The sequence below is a fragment of the Bradysia coprophila genome, unplaced genomic scaffold (assembly GCF_014529535.1).
Source record: "Bradysia coprophila strain Holo2 unplaced genomic scaffold, BU_Bcop_v1 contig_358, whole genome shotgun sequence".
Classification (NCBI taxonomy): domain Eukaryota; kingdom Metazoa; phylum Arthropoda; class Insecta; order Diptera; family Sciaridae; genus Bradysia; species Bradysia coprophila.
In genome coordinates this window covers 2,306,735-2,326,333 of record NW_023503616.1, presented here as the reverse complement: position 1 = coordinate 2,326,333, position 19,599 = coordinate 2,306,735, and the positions used below count along the sequence as shown (strand labels likewise).

At 31.3% G+C, this 19,599-nt stretch overlaps 1 protein-coding gene across 8 annotated transcripts in view; it reads right to left on the bottom strand.

Annotated features, from left to right (window-relative positions):
* LOC119081802 (syntaxin-1A) overlaps window positions 1–19,599 on the bottom strand; it is a 47,484-nt gene that overhangs the window by 2,124 nt on the left and 25,761 nt on the right. Inside the window, exons 3-7 of one of the 8 annotated variants that reach the window (XR_005088528.1) lie at window positions 15,636–15,893; window positions 15,490–15,563; window positions 15,012–15,149; window positions 13,854–13,964; window positions 377–630 (exon numbers count right to left, since the gene is read on the bottom strand). Coding sequence is in view for 7 of the 8 variants with exons in the window: in XM_037191021.1 (XP_037046916.1) it covers window positions 5,784–5,900; window positions 13,854–13,964; window positions 15,012–15,149; window positions 15,490–15,563; window positions 15,636–15,893 (698 nt within the window). In the remaining variant the exon portion in view is untranslated. Of the gene's footprint in view, window positions 1–376; window positions 631–1,044; window positions 1,211–3,517; window positions 3,751–5,100; window positions 5,901–6,014; window positions 7,300–9,099; window positions 9,532–12,334; window positions 12,446–13,853; window positions 13,965–15,011; window positions 15,150–15,489; window positions 15,564–15,635; window positions 15,894–19,599 lie in introns of those variants that run through there. The other 7 variants (XM_037191022.1, XM_037191023.1, XM_037191021.1 and 4 more) reach the window with 7 other exon arrangements.

Below are 19,599 nucleotides of genomic sequence, written 5' to 3'. Positions count from 1 at the left end.
GTTTCATTGTCGTCTTTTTTTGCTTAATACTATTATCTTTAAAAAAAAGACTCAGCACTCAGGCAAACAAATGGTTTCTATTTCGAAACAAATGATTATTTTAAGTTCATCTAATATCATGCCTCCTCGTTGATGGCTCTATATAACTGTTCCAAGTTTTCTTTAAAATGTAAATTGAAAAACTCAGTTTATCACAAAATGCACTATCCAGTTCCAGTCCTGAAATAAATCACATGAAATTGATTTTCTTGGAGAGAAGGGATTATTATGTTACAACTCGGTTTATTTTTTCGAAATAAAGAATAAAAAACAACAATTACACAAGAGAGACACATTCTAGCCAGTAAATATTGATAGAAAAAACGATGAAACTCACAATATCGCCAGCAATCAACTTTCATATTGCTTGTCGATCATAAAATATCAATGAAAAAAAGTTTTGTCGTTGATTTCGCAGGTTCTTATTCAAAAATTATTTTATAAATTATGTGCTCGGTTTAATGCTTTTTATTAAAAGAAATTTATTTATTTTTAGATTTTATGTTGTCATTAAAACCCAACATAGCCTGCTATCGTTGATACCACAATGATAATGAGGATGCTCACACAAACCAAGATAATGATTTTCTTCTGTTGAATTAAACGGAAAGAAATAAATCATATAACATGACATGGTATAACAATGTCCAATATTTTAAAGAAAAAATATTTTCAATTAAATTTTTTAGTAGGATGACATATAAAACGTAAACGAACACAACTAAATATAAATTCTGTACACTAAAATGCTTTTTATTTCGTTTCAGATAAAATAGAAAAAATTCTAAATAAATTTAAGCAATACCTGAAATTGTTTATGTTGTGTAGCAGCAATACAGGGGTGTGTTGATAAATGCAACAACTCCATGTAAGTGAGATTATTGTGGGTGGTAGGTGGTACATAATGAAGTTTAAAAAAAAACTAAACATTTTATTTGCTTAACACACGCACAAATGCACACAAATCTAAGGCAGTTGCGCAACTCTGTGTGATTTTTTATTGGGTTCGGTGGTGTTGATGGTACGTTGAATTAGTGGTGTCTTTTTTCAATTTTGTGTTGACGGTCTATTGTTTCTTAATAAATTAGCCTTTACCGGTTAGTTTCGCAATAACGCCTGACCCAACAATTAATCCAAGGACTGTCAGACACACTAATAAGATGATTTTCTTCTGCAGATGTGCAAGAGTATACGAGTGCAATTTGTTAGTTTCTTTTTACAGTTTAATTTAAATTTATTTATAAAGAAAAAGAGCAGAAAGCAGTTAATTAACCGATTTGTACAACTGATAATTTAGACTTTTCATTCAGTTGTGCATTGTTTACAAATTCGAACATCTAAATTTGGAAAAAGCAGCATTACAGGGGACGTCAGTGAAATTTAGACATGAATTTGATTCAGTTGTTTTTCAGCTGGTACAAACAATCTTGTTCATACTTGTTTATACGGGTGAGATAGCCTCGTGAGTGGTAGTGGTATGAACAGTTTGGTTTGTATGGGAACAGCTGAAGCAAATTCATACCAAATTTCATTGACGTCTACTGCACTTTTAAAACCAAATTTTTTTTATCATAAAACACTATCAACTGCCCTGATTTTTATTTCAATGTTTTACAACAGAAATGGTGCCACTATGCGTTAGAAATACTTCCACAATCATCTGCGTTTTTTAGTTTTTTATTATAATTATCCGCTCAACCTAAACTCGCCCCCCCAGGGACCACTCATTGGGCTCATTGTGCTGATCATCTGAGTTATCAATCTTTTACAGCTTACCGTTTATCATTTAAAACAGAGATATTTGCGAGAGAAAAAGTTGGTCTTATCCGGAGCAGTAACGCAGGATAATTAATGTGACAATGGTAACATCAATGACAGAAGCTTTAAAGCTAATACTTTGTAACGCATATGGGTCATGTTAATCCTACTAAATAATTGGTTTTGTTCTGTCGCCTTTAAAAGTCGTAGGGTTCGAAAACGTCTTTAAATATTTGAATATTAGGTGAATCTCTAACAGCAAAATAAATGTCTTTAGACGGCATCGTAGTCAATAGTGTTTTATTGTTTTAACATAATTTTTACTTAAAAATTAATTTTGCGGCTACTCTTTAACAGTAACATAATTGTAAACAAAAATGTAACCCGATAAAGTCGGTCTTGAAGGAACAAAACAAACTTAGCTTATTTGTTGGCAAATGTACTGATTGATGGTCAAAATATAATAACAAAGACATGCATAAGACCAACTTTAAAATAAAAATAAACTGCCCAAAATATTAGAACTAAAAATCACTAAACGTTTAGTATATTAGTGTATTTTGTCTAACGCAATGCCTAAAACAATCAGTTCTGTACGAGACACCACATTTCTTCCAATTGGTATTGCTTTTTAATATATATTATGCAGATGCCAATAATGAAATTTATAAAGAAATTCTTTTAAGCATTACGGTCATATTATGTTTTTAGTATCATGTTGTTAGTGTTATTTTGCTAGTATTATGTTGTTAATATTATGTTGTTAAATATCGAAGAATTTTATTCTAAGTGATAAATGAAAGCAAAAATGTTTTAAAAGTAATGGCGACCCAGAAACTCTCAAAGAGTTTGGGATATTTAGATGAGTAATCTAACGTAATGATCTGAAATGTGTCAGTGAAGATTTATGAAAAATATAACTACGTGTAGTTAGACGACATGTTGAATTCTACATTCGAGTATTTGAGACTAGGATCTAGATGGAACCATTTTTAAAAGATTAAAAGCCATCGAAATATTGTAAACAATTTGCTTTAACTCCGTTGGTCCACTCAACCAACTTCACTGCTCTAATAGTTGACTATTCAACACTTTATAAAACCTTATAAACACTCCTAAGACAGTGGCCAGCTGAAAAACAGCCTAAGCAAATTGTGTCATAAAATTGATTTGGGTAAAGTGTAGGGAATGTTTTTAGAAATATCAAATAGAAGAATAGGGTAAAACGATTTGTTGCGATCCCTCAACTAACCTTTTCAACAGCTTAAACTTTCAGATTCTTATTAATTCAACTTAATTTTCATTGCTATATAGCCTCTGGACATATTTCGGCTGTTTACATCGAAAGTATATTGAATTTATTGATGCAACGCTTCAAGACGTCGATGTGGTATTACTTGACGTCTGTCTCTTATTCCCTCTAAATAAATGCAATATTTGATATGGTAACGAATATTCGTTCTATTAAGTGTTAGTGTTATGGCTATATATAATAAGCCCTGTATATAATAAGGTGTACTGTGTATTGTGATGAGCGTATTGTGATTAATTATCTAGTTGTTCTTGTGGCTTCATTAAATTATAGAGCATTTTCTCAAACAACTACGATCAGGCATAAATTTAAAAATAACCGTAACTTATATATGAAATGAAAGTAACTTTCTGCAAGAAAAGGCTGAATTGTGTAAATATTAATAAAAATTTAAAAAGTTACTTGTACTTATTTTTGTTTGTTCTTTGGTTTTGAAGACATGATTCGATTTGTGCGTGTGTTGCTTTAACTGAGGGATTCTTTTCTTTCTCTTTTTTATAATAAAACATAATTTGGGGATATTCCGGTCACAACATTAACATTCATTTATCGTTTCTTTACATAAAACCCAGTGTTTTAGCAGCATACACCGACAGAATTATACATACGATGGTTAAGCATACCAACATCATTATCTTTTTCTGTTGGTAGATTGTTATGGAAAGAAATGGAAAAACAGTAATTTGCAAATGTCTTATTGTTAGTTAAGTTTTGTTTAATGCGTCAATCAAAACTACGTAATAATTAATTTTATATATATTTGATATGTTACTTAACAAGAAAAATAAAATCGAATGCTAACAACATTATTTTCCAACATTAAGTGCAATCAAATTTAAAAAATTTTGAATTTGTTTTTGTTTTTCCAATTTATTTTGTCTGTTCAAATCTGTTTAATTTTGTTAAAAATTTGTGAAAATGATGCTAAACCGTCCCTAAAATATAGCGCATGCTCATATCGTATGCTTTCATAAAAATAATTCTAATTTCAAGTCTAGGCGACGAAGACGTACTTGGTGCTGTAGTCACAATAGAAAATCTCGTTATCGCTTTAAAAGTCAGCTTCTCCAATTGAATTGAATATACAGATAACTTTGTTAAATTACAATTTCTTGGTTGATTCAGTCGTCTGATTCAGGACGGACTGGCTACCAAAAGGTACATCGGGGTTTTATGTATGCACACAAAAAAAATCGAGAAACCCGAAAAATTGAAAATTTTATACACATTAAAAAATCCCATAGGATGATACCCAGTAGCCCCAGTCCTTGTCTGTCTGCAGTCCTTGTCTGTCTGATTCCAGTCAGGTAAATTTGAGTTTCATAATGGTTACAAAAAAAACCTTTTGAGGAAAACGTTAGTCTCTCGACAATATATTGTGAAAGGTTTGTAGTTATGCAACAGTCATGGATAGAGTTTCATTCATTAATTTCTTTTCGTTGAGATAAATTTTAATGAAACTGTTCTAAAATAAAAAAAAAACTCCTTCGCCTAGACTTTTGGCTTGTGCAAAATATTTTTTAACGTGAATTAATTAAATTAAATGAACTATTCTACCTCAATTTCTACTCAAAATTTTTAATAATTAAAGTTTTTATGATATATTACTGAAGCCTTTGGTTAGGTAATTTTCTCACCTTTGATATATCTGAAAATTATATGTCTTCAATTTGCTTTTTTTTTGGTTTTATAAAATTGGTAAATGATTTATATTTATAATACGTTGCAACAGGTTAGACCTGTGTAGGCTTCAGCCTTAAATCACATTTTATAATATACGTTCCATGGTGCGTTTGAGCCTTTATTTTCAGAAATAAATCCGCAAGAGAAGGAATTCTAGAATATTGTATTTTAGGGATTTTGGGACTCGAAGTGACAGTTAATAAAGAAATACCACCAACCCACTGAGATGTTCGAAAACAAATAGAACTAATATAACAGGTGCCAAAAACTTAACTTTAAAACTGTAAATAGGATAATAACTTTTAAGACGAAAATTGAATTAATCGTGGTATGTACCAGTACCATTCATATCTTCCATCCTTGGTATTAAAATTGTGAAATGTTATAAGATGAATGAAAATTTGGTTTAAAACGAAATTGTTGATGGCATTTTATCCGTCATAATTATTTATTTTTAATGCGAAAAAAGACTGGCAGTCTTAGACTGCTCACAATCGACGCAATGAGTAAAAAAAACGATCTTTTCGAGAAAAAAAACATTGCGAAAAATAAAAATCATCAATTCTCCTTCGCCATAACCTTCAACAACAAAAAAAAAAATTAATTCCCTAAAATGCCTTGCCCAATTATTTATTTATTAGCGTACAATAATTTTCCTTCGCGATTTTATTTGGTTATATGATACTAAATTAACAAATTAGCCTCTTAGAAACAAAAGTCGTATTGCGACTTGTGTGTCGTTTAATGTTTGATATTTTTTTTTTATTCGATCGATTTGATATACATTTTGCTATACAAGACCACACTATCAACGCTTATTTTTTTCGTTGCTGTCGATAACAAAGACGTTTCTAAAAGGCTAATAATTTGATGGAACTCGAATTTTAACATAATTTTTATTTTGTTTAACTTAATGATATAAATGACTTCGAATTTTAATTAATTAATTTTGCATTTAAATAAATTTATCAATTTCACTTAAACGTCTGCTTTAAGCTGCATCAGGATAGATATATTCTTTATTACGAGATAAGCCAAAATAACTGGCAAGTGCTGACAAGATGATAATCAACAGGATGACCGCGCACACCATAATACAAATTTTTTTCTGTGTTGGGGGTGAAAAAATGAATAGATTTTTATGAATGCCTTTGGCAACAATTTTGTTCTTGGATCTTTTTATTATAATTTTTATTTATTTATTTTTTTTGTTACACACTGAAGAAAACATCGAATTATAGTGATAGTCAAGGTGATAGATTACAATATCTATTGATGGTCGTGAAATGATACATTGGGATGCAGTTTTCTTTTCTAAATATATATATGTGCAATGGATGTGCACCATTACACGTACAATGAAAAATGCTATTGATGATACGAGGGACATTTTATTACATATTTAAACACTTTACTATTTTCCAGACGATAGAATATGCATGTAGCACTCACTGATGCGAGGTATACCATCATGCAGACAATACAATTTATTCCTAAGTCTACTGAAATTGTTGAGAATTTCAATAATTGTTCTAGTCGTAGAACAATTTGTATTCAGAGTAGCATAAAGACGTTAAAAGAACAGTAAAGTAATTAGAGCGAACTCGTAGTTAGGGCGACAACACAGAATGTATTCAAAATAAACAGAAAAGAATAATTAAAAATAGTCGGAAGTTACAGTTTCGACGATACAACACTTTGAGACATGCATAAGGCGATAAATAGGTTGGACGCGAATCGAATGGGAAATCGCGTCGGATTCGTACAAAAGCCTAGATTCGAGAAATGAAAAAAAAAACAAAAATCTGCTTAAGCTCGAATATGCTCACGTTTGGGGAAAACGTCTAGGTAATCGTTTGCCATTTACTGGCATACCATATCAACGTATAGCTGTTCAACCAATCATGGTACTGCTGTTGGTTCAACTTGAGAAAACATTAAAATTTGAATTTATTTTTAAACGAAAATTTTTTGCCAAACGTTGAAGAAAACGATATTCAATAAACGATATTAGGAACGTTGGCCTATTTTTTTTAAATGTTTAATTATTCGTAAAGTTTATAAATATATCATAAAATTCAAACGAACTCGAGCCATACAATAGCACATCCAAGATAATTAGAATTCAATCCACATTTATGAAGGAGTAAGTGTTTTCTGACATGAAAATAATAACGAAAATGAAACGGAAACACGAAAAAAATGGTGAAACAATAAAGAAAATTTAAATCATTAATCAAACATTACACGGAAGATGAAAATGTTGATGATGAAATGTTCGGTAATGTTTAAGGGATTTTACAATGAACTTTTCGTTTTACCAAATAAACCTTTCTCTGTGTTCTCGCCTATTTTTAGACCAAATTTACCTTCTACAAAGTACAATTCATCATGTTTTATGTGCGGTTCGTCGATTATTTGGTGCTTTATTAAGACAATTATATGTCTGGCGCTCTCTCTTTATATATATTTTCAATTCATTTTCACAGCAGAGAAACATACTACACCTGATGAATAAAACAGAACGCTTTTAGGTAAGGTGGTTTGTGGTTTTTGCACCTAACCAAAATCTATAAATAATTGAAATTGCCGCAAATCTTTTTAAAAATTCACATTTTTCATCCTTTTGCAATAATATTGGTTGAATGCAGAAAATATCATTTGCAGATTTGAATCGAGCGCGATGAATATTTTACACTGTGCATTTAATGGCTTTTTAATGGACTCGGAAATGAAGACTTTGACGCTTTTCGGAATGTATATATATTCCAATCTAACTGAACAACAACAAGTTCTTGTTATACACTTAATAATTCTGGTATAGCTGTGTAGATTTAAATTAGCAAATTGATTGTTATTACCAGTTGTTATCGACGAGCTTTTCCGTTGTCGGAAACGGTAATCCTTATCCATAAATCTCAATTACCTTTCATAAAACTTACCGCCATGTAATCATTAAATTTGTGTCGTCTTACGTTTTGAAGTGTTTGATACAAAATCTTTCACTTTATTAGTTTTGCTATATAAGCGAACGCGAATAAATTTCGATGTCAAGGAGGAGGAGAGTTTGTTGATGGAAAGGTTCGCGAATGTATTGGACTTTCATCTAACAATTTCTATTAAAATCAAATTACAAATTCAGAGTGAATTTCTAATTAACTCTAATTTATCTGAGCGTATACAGCACTACCCTGCCTTTAATTGGCACAAAGTTTAAAACACTCTTTCCTTGAAAACATGCAGCTATTTTTAAAAATTATGTATCCTGCATTTCCAGGCGTCTAGGAAGGTTTCGTTATTTAACTATTTTCGTCGAGCTAAAGGTGAGTCATATATTCATAGCCTCGTCGTACATCATCAGTCACCCACCAAAAAAAGGGTTGACGAAAATTCAAACGCCTAGTAAATGATAATCAACCCAGAAAAAAAATCGTTTACTATTTTGTGTAGTGTAAAAATAATAATTTTTAATCCATAATTCATTTAAATAACTCTTTGACAATAAAATATCATTGCAAAATCGTTTAACAATCTATTTGTTTAGTCTATGAATGAATCATTAAACACCAGCTGCTAATATTTTATTCATCATTCTCGGATTATTTATATTTTTATTTAATGTTACGCCGAAAAATGTATAAATTGAACCGAAAACCTCACCGTGGGTTACAATGAACCTTTTATCATTAATAATTAATTAAATTGTTCTGTCCAAAAAAAAAAAAAAATTTCACGTTTTACTTGTGTTTATTTTCGTTGACTTCTTGTTGACTTGTTAATTTTTGGCTATCGATATACAACACCGGCTTCCTTTTTTATCGTAAAATGAATTGTAACATGTAAATAATAAATAAAAAAAAATAATTCTTCTTTACATAATGTATATGAATTACTATAATAACAATAAATATTTTGTAGTAGATACCTAAGTTGATCGATTTTTAGGTAAAGGGAAATATCTTATTTAAATTAGGGGATGGCATTACTCGGAAAATTTGTTTTGTTCTTTTATTTAAGCACAAAATAATTAATTTAACTTGTATAGTTGGTGACTCGTATACAGTTTATTGTATGGTTTGTTCGCTTTTATTGTGTACTTTTAGTAAAGTAAATTTGTCTTTATGTTGTCCGGTAAGTCTATTAGGAACTCTCATTATTTAGTAAGCGAACAACAAAAAGGTAATCAGCTGAAAGATTAAAAATAAAATGAAAGATTTAGTTGTTAGCTGCACCATTGAACACATTCTGTTACGGCTTTTTGAATGACGAATGGAAAACCATGTGCTGGGGATACTTATTAAAAGATCTTTATTTTTTAAATGCCAGGAAATTAGCAATGCTTTTAAATCCTATCCACACCATTTGATGTGGAATTTACGACGAAAAAAACAAACAAACTTTCCGAGCGTTCCATAATCCATTTTATATTACACACGAATTATATTATTAAATTATCAACATGTTGAACCGCGCACATAAATTCATTATAATGAATGTACGAATTTCTTCATAAAACATTTTATTTAAACCGCTAAAGCTTGCTTTTCAGTTTATTCCACTTAAGAACGAACCCTAAAATTATTAATTTTAAGTCGGTGCTAAAATGTGAATAAATTAAACAACGAAAATTGTATACAGTAAATTAACCGGTAGAAACCACTTTATCGAAGGAATACTACTAACAGTATTATGAGAACTATTAACGTAACTAGTAAGCATATTCCAATTAAGATTTTTTTCTGAAATAATAAAAGAAAAGAGAAAAATAAATAAATAAAATAGTTAAAAATGAAATGTAAAAATGATAAAATAACTTAAAAACAAATAAATTATAAAAGCCAACATAAAAACCTTTCACCTTGGGGAATCACACACATAACATGTATCACTGATTGCAATAAAAACCATGAAATGATGCATTCGATCTTTGTTTTTTTAAATGTTGGGAAATTTCATTTTCGGATAAATTAGCATCTCATCTTACACATAAGCCAATTTGTCATGAAAACCTTTTGTGAACGGCAAACGCATGACAATGTAGTCAATAAATCTGCTACTTCCTTTTTTTTAAATATCTTCTCATCATGCGGTCTTTATTATTTTTGTCGAGGGCGACAAGATACTTCTAATAGGTTAATTAGTCGTACTTATAGCACTTCATGCTCGTTAATTATAATTTAGTTTATTTCTCTTAAAAGTTGAAGAAATCTTGACTTGAATTAACATGGTTTAAACTGACATTCCTCGAATGAGATAACATTTGCGTACACAGACTCATAAATGCATCTTGGAACGGTGCATCCTTAGTATGAGTTTTACAAAAACCACTCTCTTAAATAAATGTCTCACAACGTCAAAACTGTGAATTAAAAGGATTAAAACTTTGCCGTATGAACAGATAAGAAGTACACATGTTTGTATACAAACTGTATTTATGCAATCAAAAGTAGTTTGGAAATTTATCAAAGTTTAAAAGTCTTGCCTGAAGTGAAAATTGGATATGGACCTCGTACTTGATTTTATGTTCGATAATAACTTAAAAAATAAGTTAAAAATTTTAACAAAAAAGATAATGTAAAATAAAAGAAAATTGTGCACGGATGCAGCACTTAATTGGTAATTATAACCTGATATCGGATAATGATTTGTTTTTCAGCTAATCTGAAATCATCACAAGAAAACAATGTCAAAACTTTCCCATACAAAAAAACGGTGTGAACGCAATTTTCCGTACATTTTCCTCCTAAATTTACCATTGAACAGCAGCCCTCCATTGTTACGAAATAAGAAAACGAGAAATATCACTAATGACCGCCTATAATCATCTTAAGAATCAGAAAAAAGGAATGAATAAAATGACTGCAATCAAAGCGTAAAATAAAACGAATGTCATGATGATGTTATGGGGGTACATTACATACCCTTGGCGAATATAACAAGGGAATAAAAAGAAGAGTCTGTGAATACAGCAACAAGATAAATTACAAAAAATTCCATAGCCATGGCTACGCACTTAATAATAATTACCGTATTACCACCATAAATGCGAAACTTTATAAATTTTGTCAGATATAGAGTATACCGAAATGCCACATATATGCGTAGCATTTGGGAATTTGAGTAATGATTGTTGACTGCTTCTTTTTAATGAAAAAAAAACAAAGAAAGCTCGAATTAAAGGAAGCTTTTTGGCGATACAAGGTCTTTCACGAATGAACTGTTTTCCATTCAACTTTGTTTTGTTTAGAGGTTCACGTGAGAATTTTGCCCCTTGAATTAATCGCATGGACTCACTCCGTCCTACTCGTAAAAGAGAGCACATAGAAAATGTAATTATGCATTTACTAAGGAAGGTGGTAGCTCGCTAAGGCTGTATAATATTACGTCAATAATCCTAATGTTAAGAGCTAATGAGAAAAGTGAAAATGGAACGTTTCGGATACCTTTATCTAGCTAACACTTTATAAAAGCTCATTTCTTGGAATATTTTAATGATTGTGACTAGATATTGAATCTGAAACAATAGAAATAAATGCCCAAATCGACGGAATAACCGATGAGGGAGGCAAATAAACAAAATGAATTTATGTATGAACACACTTTTATGTGATAGGAGAAAACACACAACGGAAATTGACGGTAAAAACACTTTATTCATTAAATGTCACAGACAACGAATTAAATTAAATCCTAGCGATTTTATTGGCCACTAAATAATGGCATTCTCAATAGTGAAACGGAAATCAATCAAATTCGCACAAATAGTGAAACTCATTCATTTAGGTCTTCGCTGGTGATAGGTGAATTAATTAAACTAATTAATTGCTTGAAACCGCAACATTTGTTCAATGTTATCGACATAAACATGTGGCAGTGTGGGTTGGGTATAATATATACTCCAGAACAATATGCAATGGAAAATAATTCGATTATTTTGTAAAACTTCTATAGAAACTGTGGAAGGCCGTTAGCGATTACGCTAATAATATCAGCCGTTAGGTTTTCTCAAAAGCTTTACAAAAAAAGATGCCTTTTGGACGGCCAATTTATGATCCAGAGTCAACTAAATTGTGAATTAAACTATGGAAATTTCTAACTAAATGTCTCATTAGACTATTTTACAGGGCACCTACTATCGATTATGAAAGTGAAAGCTTATTATCTACAGCTTTTATATCCATTCGAACATAGCCATTCAATGATACATACTGTTCGGGTATTCAGACTAAACTAAACTTGATTCATGTATACAGGTCAAAGGAAATTAAAATCTAATTCAAAGCAGCAATATCATTAGACTATTCGGCTATCAGGTTTTAGTAACTCTAAATAGACAAAAAATATCGGTTGAAGACACCCTCAGTTGAACCCAAAAAAAAAAAAACAGACAGGATATGAGAAACGAATTAATGAAGTTCAACAGTCGAAACACTCGACTGAAATTGTAGGCATATACATACAGATTGACGGGATGATGTACAAAATATCGATGAAGAAATCACTAAAATTTTTGTTTGACTTTTTTTTTCTTATTATGTGTACCTTTCGTGCTTTCGATTGGTACTCCTGGGCTTTGACAAGCTCGGCACGTGCTGTTTCAGTGTATCTTCCACTCTCTTCCACGTGGTGCTCAATATTGTCGACCATTTCGCCCTATTATTCGTACAGAACCGATGTTGTTGTAAGATTCCATCGTCATTTAATGATGACGCGGGCGACGACGATACCATTGATGACGACGATTTCATCGAAATTTTCGCAGCATTCAATGTGATGCCGGAGGATTGTGTGTGTGTATTTGGGTTGATTGGTGTTGGTGATGATTGAGATGATGACGATGATGGCATAGACAACAGGGAAGTGGTTGTCGCCGTTACCTTGGAGGAATTTTTGGAACGAGGTGGTGGACGGATAGATGAAATGGTAGTGTTTGATAGAAGGTTTAAGTTAGATGGTTGTTTGAATGGTAGCGATGTTAAACGAGTGTTCGGTTGATGAACGTTGGGGAAATGTTTTATGGCATGCGCGTTGTCATTTTGCGCCGTGGAGGGTTGTTTAGTGTGTACGTCAACCACCCACAGAAAAGAAATAAAAAACAGTATAAGAACATTGTAGAGAATGCCATTTTGGATTGTGGGATTTTATAATATTTTTTTATTATATATATTGCAGTAGTAGTAGTAGTTGTTAAAGGATAAAAGAATTTTGATTTTATTTTTAGTACGGCATTAGAAAAAGATGTTTTAATGGAGAGTGGGTGGAATAGGATTTATCAGTGTAGTCAATATTATTTACATTAGGAAGACGTGTTTTTATAGAGATTTAGATCATTTTATTTGCAGATTAGTAACAGGTATAAGGAAGTAGTATATCGTTGTCGTAACATTATTTTTTTGTGTATTCAGTATAGTTGAAATAAGACCCAGTTAACGATTTTTTCGTGTCATGTTAATATTCATACAGAGTGAAATTTTATGCATCATTGTAGTCATTTTGATTCCGTAGATCAAAAGTTGAGAAAAATGTGAATTTTTATTGAGTATACGTGTTTTCGTAATATTATTATATTTGCAGCGAAAAAGAATTTATTTTAAATTATTTCGTAGACAGTAAACGTTTACAAGTAATAGATCACACACACATGCAATTTTTATTATATATAAAAGCGAGCAACATTTTTATTATCCAAAAGCGTTTTTAATGAAACATTACGTAAAGCAACATGCAACGAGCAACAACAGTTTACACCATAGGAAAAGGAAAAACATTTTAATTTTAATTATTTTTAGTTAAATTATTATCAAAGAAAAACGGAAAAATAAGGGAAAAGGTTTTTGTTAAAATAGGAAGAAAATACCCATGAAAATTCAAAGGTTATTTAAACAAAACATAGAGGAAGGTAAACGTTATTTTCAAAATAAAACGAACGAAATTGATGTATGAAAATTATAATAACAAAAAATGTTCGGAAATTTGTGGGATATTGTGGAAAACGGAATGGACAGGGAACAAAACAAACAGAAAAAAAATTGATTAATAAATTGTTTGTGAAATAACTTACCCGGCGAGCTTTGCTTTGATATTTTAGTGCTTTTTTGGTATCTTGTGTAGCCGTTTGGACATAGTCCATGGCATGTTCAACATGGTACTCTATGCGATCAATCATTTCGCCCTGTATACATTTATTATGAATTTCATTAGAAAATTTTGATTTTTTGGTTTTTAATTTCTATATCAAACAAAGAAACAAAAAATATTTCAATTTCACGGGACATTTGTGTCAGCTCAGTTTCAAATTGTTCGTTACTGTTACAGTCGAAGAATTATATAACCATCAGCGATTGTAATACAACCTGCGATATCGACAATACATATAGGCATACATTCGTGTCGTAATGCTAATTCCCTTGCGTAATAAAACGAAATCGGTTGGCATCGCGTTCAATTCTTGTAGTTATAATTCTTTCGGTGAAGTAAAAAACTGACCCGTTTTAAATGGAATGATAAATCTTCAGCATAAAAAATGCCACACATTCTTTTAGCTTGGAATCAAACGACCGGCGTATTCCTTTGTATAAATTTGTAGGCAGAACGAACAAAAAATTGATTTCTTTTAAATCGGATATTTGATAAATTCTACCAGGACTTTCCGTTAAGCTGATAGATATAGATTAATGATGTAATGCCGCATAGGGATCGATCTACTGGTTATATGTTCTTACGTCTTCTTACTAACCAGAGCATTATACAATCCCCTTATGTGAGGTAACCAGGTCTGTAAAATCGTTAATCGTAATTAATAAGAACATACGTGAATATGCGAGTAATTTTGTGAACCGCAAACCCAATTAGTGCACAATATACCACAAAATTGGTATTTAAAGTTTCGATAACTAGTTTTCCTGGGGCAAAAACTGAATTCGACTTTTATCGACAGTTCGTCTACATAACTTGGCGTTAATTTGTAAGAAAATTAGGAAGAAAACTTTTCACATTTTGCAATCGCTTTCCGGAACTGAGCTGATACAAACCCCTTCTTTTCGATGGCTAAAAAGCAAACTAGAAATCGAAAAAGTTTTTCCGCCGAATCGAATCATCCAGTATAATGATTCCACTTGCAGTGCCATGAACATAAAAAAATGTACGTACCAAGTAAAAGTATGAACCTGTTCGGTTTTAACAAACAACAAAAAAGAAGGATAGAACGGAAAAACTTTACCTGACTCTCTACCAACATTGCCATATCCATGAACATATCGTGGAGTTCTCTTATTGAATTTTCCAACTTTATAATATCAGCATGTCGTGCTTCAATATCGGCAAGTGTTTGTTTTGCTTGTTGTGTTTCCATTATTATCTGTTGAAAATTGTTTATTGAGTTACGATATCCGAGAGAAATGTGTGTCTATTTTGAATTTCTGTTTCAAATTATTGAAATAAAGAGTAAATCAATAAAGAAAAAATTGAATGTCGCACATGTACGACATCTGAAACGTGCTATTAAATTGAAAACGCAGGTTCTATAAATAAATAAAAGAAATTTCCTCTGCGAAAATTCTATCAATTTATTCTATCCTTGGCTTTGCATACGATTTTTTTTGGAGCTTTCACCAAATGTATTTCAGCGAATCCTTTCTACTTATTAAGTGCCATCGGATTGGACTTAAAATTTAAATAAAATTCACGCCACTACTTACTCCTTGTGTAAATACAGCTGAATTTCCTTGCTCCAACATCTCCTCCAATTCTTCATTGGTTGTTGTTCTACCCGCTATTTAAAATAAAACAAGATTGCATTTAAGCATTGCACAACGAAATTGGCAAATTGTTCGATCAAACTTACTAATTTCCAGTTGTCGTTGTATTCTGCCTTTGCAACGCTCTCGATAATCGGTCTGAGTTCGATTATATTCTGTCATCACTTCTACAAACTTTCGGGATAATGTTGAATGTTGCGTTTTACGTATCCTTAAGTCAGCACTTGATTTATTGGCTTGTTCCTCTTGTTCGATGTTTTGTTCAATAGCTTTTAATTTGGTACGGACTTTGTTGGCAATTTTTTTGATGTCAGCCATCAGATCTTCCAGTTCTTGTTTTGTTTCTGAAATAAGATTATTGCGATGAAGTAATGTTAGAGAAACCGTTTCAAACAGCAAGCGTTTTTTCCTTTGTTAAATGTGTTTACCTAGTGATTCATATAAAATAAGTCATTTCATTCGTATAACTAGACATGAGTCGGCCGCCCGAAAACGTGGTCTTCCCAGAGCCCATACCGTATGCTCGACGTAGGCATTGACGTTTTTAATATATGCAGGGAATGCGTGTTTTAAAATGAATGTTCGTGGGCAAAAAATTCAGGTTTGGGCTTTTTTCATTAAATGTCATGATGGACAACAAAATTCTGTAGTTCGGGTCGAACCTTGGTTTTCGGGTAGTAAAGAAGTTTCCCACTCATCTATACGTTTCACCATGTATTTCGCTATATAATGTCACATTTTAGTCAGAGGCCATTATTTTTATCATCGCTGTCGATATCGGACGACTAATTTTTTTTTTTATGATTCCTTTATTATCATCCCTTGACTGACGTGTGTGGGATACTAATATTTTAATCAAAAGTGCTTACATGTCTTTCAGTAATTGAACTCTACTCGTGAACGAAAATCGTTTGGGAAAAGAAATTTTAATAACAGCAGAAAATCTGAAACTTCAGTGTAATTAAAATTCAAGATTAACAGCGAAAAATTTCGTTATTATTTTTCTCTGTACTCCAGATTCTGTAGAAATTGTAAGATTTCCCATTTAATTATTTTCCATCGCTGCTACGTTCTGCATAATAAATATTTTCCAACGATAGTTGAGCACAGTTTGCGCTTCCGGACAATTTTTTTTTACATTTTTTGGTTCCATTACATTGTGTGAAACGATATGAAAAGACGATAAAAACTATTTGACTTTTATGGAACTGAAAATTCGTTCTATTCATCAGGGAAATTTTAAAAAAGAAATGGGTAATAGCATTGAAGCATATTTCATAATTAAATAAAGAAGAGCGGCGCGACGTTTTATTAATTTCATTTGCACACTAAATTTTTTTTCCTCACTTCAACCTCTCAATGTCACAATATAAAACGAAAATAAATTTATTTACTGCCATTCATTCAGATGAATACTTAAGTACATCGCTATTCGTTATTATTCGATATTTGGGTCGCGGGTTGCCCTTAACGGCATTTCATTGTATTCAAGGCATCACATCTTTCTCTATTAATTTTACTTGTTAACAAACGACTCCTGTAGTTTGCCAATTGACAAACTGGTGGAAGTCATTTCCACTCTTTAAATCAAATAAAGAAAAATAAAATATTTGTGGAATATAATAATGGCATCGAATGTGTCAATGTTATATTTGTTATCATGAGCAATTAAGACGGAGATATTTTTAGTTTGAAAGTTTTGTTACTGGGACGATTTCATAATGATTTTTCGCTTGACTCCTAATTGGATTCTGTCTTAACTATGTTCCCTTAATTAAATATATTTTGGTTATTTACCGGTCCGGACAAACATACCCAAAATGAGATGAAAGGTTAGACAATGTAGCTATAAAATTGTATCATTTAAACGACATTGACGTTTTCCCCTCTAAAGGTTTGTTTAATTAGAGAAATTGATATGCGGTGAGTACCGCAAGCAATAAAGATTTTTTGAAAATAAAATACCGTGAATCGTCATTAAACCAGTACATTATTTGCAGAATTTTCTAGAGAGAGAAAAAACAGCGTAAATTACTTTATAAAAGTCATTTATACCGAAATAGGGTAATGAAAAGTGATAATACTTTTCAATTAGCAAATTTTATTATTTTTTGGGATTACACTCCATTTAAAAATAAGCCTACCTCATGACCATGACGTAATAAAAATTGATTAATTGTTGCAAAGGGATTAGATTGAGTTTTCGCGGGTATATGGGTTTTACGTGAAAATCAAAGGGAAATTGTTTAACAATTAATGTGAAAAGAGGTTCAAATTAATATTTTGATTGAATCAGAACATTTGTTGTTAGAAAACTTAGGACCACTGGATTAATGTGAAACTCTTTTCGTCACATAGTTGTACATACCATTTCCCAAAATGTTTATTATTGGCAGATAATTCATTCTGTAGGGGATGCTTCAACTTTACCTATTTTTTACTTTTCAGACGTTATATCACAAAGTTTTGGCTTACAAACACGACAATTGTTTACATTTCAATCGCGTAAATAAATTACACCTCAGCGCCTAGTTTCAATTACAAAATAATTAAAACTCGAAAATTTAAACCGAATGTAAATACTATTATATGTTAGGTATATATATGCACTTTGGCACCACAACAACTACCCCATTTAAAACAAAACTTTTCCATTAACCGTGCTACTAACGGAAAAAAAACTCAATTTAGATCAGCATTACATTTTCCAGACATTTTCAACTACTTTATACTGAAAATATTTAATTAGAGACTTGTCTGCTGTAATTCAATTTTAAATGAAATCTGGTTTCTATACGGTATACCACAAATTTATGCTCAAACCAACAGTCGTCATTTTCCATTTACCTAATATTATGTAGATTTCTGAGGAAATGTATATAGAGATCTTGTAACCTGCCTATAATCACTTTCTTTGTGAGGTTACTCTAGATTAACTGCCAGTAAATTGTATCTGAAATTAATTTCTGATTCTCTGATTCTTTTCATAAATGTTATCCAAGTGAAATGTATTGGTTTTGAAGTACTAGATTAAAGGTCATACGGTAATGAGCGCGATGTGATAATTAAATGTCAAACCTAGTCTAACAAACTATAAGTATGAACTTGTTGAAGTTGTTAAAAAGTTTTCAAGTTTCTATTTTACTTTCGTTAAATGCGCTAACGCGCTGCAACTTGTTAGAATTTAACAAGGTTAGATAAATCTGCATTCTGTAAGCAGAAATGAAAATGATGGCTTTCTATTCAGCATGAAAATCATTGGATATGAAGAAAAAATATCTTTATTGTCGGAACCGTCGTCTCCAAAACTACCTTTTTTTCGTTTCCATTACTTTTGGATGGATTGCGGAACTTTTTTTTTCGAAATGTTTATTGGCTCAACTCTGATCTTTCGAAAATTTCATTAGAACAGTGTGCTTTTAAATGTGACCAAAAAGTACCATTACATGGGACAAGACATAGTTATCCGTCTAGGTGCGAATATTTCTAAACTTTTAATAACGGAAGACGTCCTCCGATAAAAATCCCTAAAATCTTTTACTTCATTCGCATACCTTTTTGTACACAGTACCACATTAACTGGCGGTCCTAACTCATTATCATCGTTGCTATCGAAAACAGATGACTGAATGTCTTCCCACATTATTTAGGCTTATAAACATCAAAATCAACTTAAGTACCACGAGCCATAAAAATATTATTAAAAGCACAACATTTTGTGAGCAATGAATTTGTATTAAAAAGATGCTTTATATACACAACCGAGAAATTTCTTTTTTTTTCACTTTTTCTGCTATACTAATCAAAAAGGACTTTTCGCTATCTCGAATAAAATATAATCGACTCTTCCTACGCGTTAACGGTTTTATGTTTGATATGAGTGGTACGCTTGATGAAAAACATTTTAATCAAATTGTCATGTTATGGAGGTGGAGTTAAATGCCAAAGTATCGTACAACAATCTCCAAGATAAAATTCCTTTTTTTATATTTTCAACAAGTTGCTCTCAAACCAGTGAAAATATAATTTCATGAGAATGTTGTTTTTTAT